Source organism: Nycticebus coucang, chromosome 10, assembly GCF_027406575.1.
Source record: "Nycticebus coucang isolate mNycCou1 chromosome 10, mNycCou1.pri, whole genome shotgun sequence".
NCBI classification, from domain to species: domain Eukaryota; kingdom Metazoa; phylum Chordata; class Mammalia; order Primates; family Lorisidae; genus Nycticebus; species Nycticebus coucang.
The window spans coordinates 94,680,522-94,684,071 of record NC_069789.1 but is presented as its reverse complement, the minus strand read 5'-3'; the positions used below and the strand labels follow the sequence as shown (position 1 = coordinate 94,684,071).

Below are 3,550 nucleotides of genomic sequence, written 5' to 3'. Positions count from 1 at the left end.
GTTTTCTCTTCACTCTGTTAATTGTTTCCTCTGCTCTGCAGAAGCTTTGTGTTTTGTTACAATCTCATTTGTCAACTTTTGCTTTTCATATCTAAAAAAATCACTGTCTAGGGTGATGCCTGTGGCTCAGTGAGTAGGGCACCGGCCCCATATACCAGGGGTGGGGGTTTCAAACCTGGCCCTGGCCAAACTGCAACAAAAAATAGCTGGGCATTGTGGTGGGGGCCTGTAGTCCCAGCTACTTGGGAGGCTGAGGCAAGAGAATCGCCCAATCCCAGGAGTTGGAGGTTGCTGTGAGCTGTGACGCCACGGCATTCTACCGAGTGTGACAAAGCGAGACTCTGTCTCTAAAAAAAGAGAAAAAAAGTCACTGTCTAGGCCAATGTCATGGAGATTTTCCCATAAATTTTCTTCTATTAGTTTCACCATTTCGGATATACTCTTAATTCTTTACTCCATTATGAGCAGGCTATTACAATATGGGGTGATATAAGGGTCCATTCTCATTCTTTTGCATGTGAATGTCTAGTTTTCCCAACACCATTTATTGCCCTTAACACATTGTGTGTTCTTGGCACTTCTGTCAAAAATAAATTGACCATAAATGTGTAGATTTATTTCTGGGCTTTCTATTCTATTCCACTTATTAATGTGTCTGTTTTCATGCCAGCATCATGCCATTTTGTTTACTATAACTTTGTAATATATTTTTAAATCTTAGAATGTGACACTTTCAGTTTTGTTCTTTTTGATCAATATTCCTTTGGCTATTTGAAGTCTTTTGTGGTTATATCTGAATTTTAGGATTTTTTCCTATTTTTGTGAAAGACAACATTTGAATTTCATATGGATGGCATCGAATCTGTAGATTGCTTTGAATAGTATAAACATTTGAATCTATTCTTCTAACCCATGAACATGGGATGTCTTTCTATTTATGTGCATTATCTTCAATTTATTTCTTCCATGTTTTGTAGTATTCAATATATATAGTATAGTTACTTCTCTGTATTTTTTGATATTTTTATAAATGAAATTGTTTTCTTAATTTCTTTTTCAGAGAATTTGTCATTATACATTTTGGTGTTCTGATGTCACAGTGTATATATTTCTTTTTTTTTTAGCTTTTATATTTGCATTTATTCTTCATTTAACCTTTAAAACACTACTATAGTTGAATATTAAAACAGAAACAGTAGCAAGTAGTGAGCATATTATGATTACAGTCCTTCACTCATTTGTTACTGCACAAAAATGCCAGCATGAGCATCATTCACTGGCCTCATTAAGAAGTTTGACACTGAACACCACCTCTGGGATGATGTTCATCATCCTCATATGCTTCTCCATTGTAATGGCACCGTCTTTCCTGATTTGGATCAAAGTCCACCAGTTCTACTTGATCCATTTCATTAGTCTCTTCTACTTCCTTCCTCCCTGGTAGAAGTTTTTCCAGCAATGAGAGTTTATCAGGAGAAAGAAAGCCATTTTCAGGAAAGTTTACTTTAAATTCAATGATTAGGCGACCCTTTTCATATGGTCTACAATAAATTGGCATGCCTTCATTTAGCACACACTTGATATCTCCATGCTTGACAATCTGACGGGGATGAGAGGTGATGACTGTAATTCAGTTGTCAAGAGTAGATATTGGCTTTTGGAAGCCACACAATGCTTCAACCAGCTGTATATCCATACACATGCACAGGTATTCTCCTGGTGGAGTAAAAACAGCATGGTCCTTCTGATCTAACACAATGATAATAGCTCCTGGCTCCAATCCTGGTTCTTGGTCTCCTTCACCATGGAATGTTATCTTCTGGCCATCTTTCATGCCTTTGTCAATATGAACTTCCAGAATCTTCTCTCAAACTATCTTCCTTCCATTGCAGCTTTTACATCTATCTTTAGGGCTGACCCATTCTCCATGGGCCTAGCACTCCATGCACACAGACTGAATTTGCTGAACCATTCCAGGTCCTATCTGATGAATTCTTATTTGCATTCCAGTACCTCGGCAATTGGGACAGCACTCTACTGCTCCTTTTTTGCCACCTCAGCCTTCACATTTGTTGCAAATCACATTCTTTTGCAGAGCCAGTTTTCTTGTGGTACCATTATATAGATCTTCTAAGGTAACTGAGAGCTAATGTACCACATTTTTACCTCTCCTTTCTCTCTGCATCCTTCCTCCTCCTCCAAAAAACATATCAAAGATGTCCATGGGGGAACCAAAACCACCACCTGCTCCACCCTCTTTAATTGCTTGTTCTCCTCCTTTGTCATATAATTCCCTTTTCTTCGCATCAGAGAGAACTTCATAAGCTTGAGAAATCTGTTTAAACTTCTCACCTTCATTTGGATTCTTATCAGGGTGGTACTTCAAGGCCAGTTTTCTATATGCCTTCTTCAATTCTTTGTGAGTGGCATTGGGTTTGACTCCCAAAACATCATAGTAAGTGGTTTCTTTCACCATTTTCTACAGCCGGTGAGAGGGCAGAGGCCCATGCAGTGGAGCGGAAAGGAGCGCTTAGTTGTGCACTGCTCGGGCAGCTGCTGCTCCTCTGCCTCCCACGGAGCATTCTGGAAAGTTCCGCCCAGAGTGTATATATTTCTAATCGTTATATCTTTCTGGTGAAATGATCCTTTTATTATTATATAATGTCCCCTTTATCTTTTTTGACAATCTTTAATTTAAAGGCTATTTTGTCTTAAATAGTAAATCCATTCCTGTTTTCCTTTGTTAATCATTGGATATAATTTTTGTATGATCATTTTATGCACTAAAACTTTACTATAAACATCAGTTATAACAGTTTTGGTGGGTCTTAAGGTTTTTCTCTATAAAAGTTCATGTTATCAGTAAACAGCGACAACTTCATTTCTTTTCCCATTTGGATGTCTATTATTTGTTTTCCTTGACTAATTTCTTTGCCTCGGCCTTTCAGTATTATGTTGAACAGAAGTGATGACAATGTGCATTGTTGTCTTATTCTTGTTGTTAGAGAAAAAGGTTTAAACTTTTCACTGTTAAGTATGATATGAGCTGTGGCTTATAATATATGGCCCCAATTGTGTTGTGAAATATTGCTTCTATACATAGTTGAGAATATTTTTATCATGAAAGAATGTTGAATTTTGTCAGTTAATTTTTTTATGTATCAATTGAAATGATCATATGGCTTTTGTCCTTCATTCTGTTAATATGGTGAATAATATTCATTTGTGTATGTTGAAGCAACCTTGTATCCTAAGTATAAATCCCTTTTGACCATAGTGAGTGATCTTTATAATGTATTGTTGAACACAGTTTGCTAGTACTTTGTTGAGGACTTGTGCCATTACATTCATCAGTGAAATTAACCTGTAGCTTCTTTTCTTATTGTGTTTTTATCTGGCTTTGATATTGGGGTAATTCTGGTTTCATAAGTTGAAGGCAGAAATGTTCTCTCTTTTTCAGTTTGTTGAAGCATTTGAGAAGAATTGGTATTAGGTTTTTTATTTTATTTTTTTTATTTTTTTTTATTTTTTTATTAAATCATAACTGTAT

The 3,550-nt window shown here is 36.4% G+C and overlaps 1 protein-coding gene across 1 annotated transcript; it reads right to left on the bottom strand.

Moving 5' to 3' along the window:
• Nucleotides 1-1,285: 1,285 nt before the first annotated feature.
• On the bottom strand, nucleotides 1,286-2,593 carry LOC128596929 (dnaJ homolog subfamily A member 1-like). Its single transcript, XM_053606784.1, has 2 exons — nucleotides 2,159-2,593; nucleotides 1,286-1,600 (listed from the first exon to the last, which is right to left on the bottom strand). Exons 1-2 carry the CDS (start codon nucleotides 2,474-2,476, stop codon nucleotides 1,286-1,288), a joined length of 633 nt encoding a protein of 210 aa, XP_053462759.1. The 5' UTR covers nucleotides 2,477-2,593.
• Between the last annotated feature and the right edge of the window lie 957 nt (nucleotides 2,594-3,550).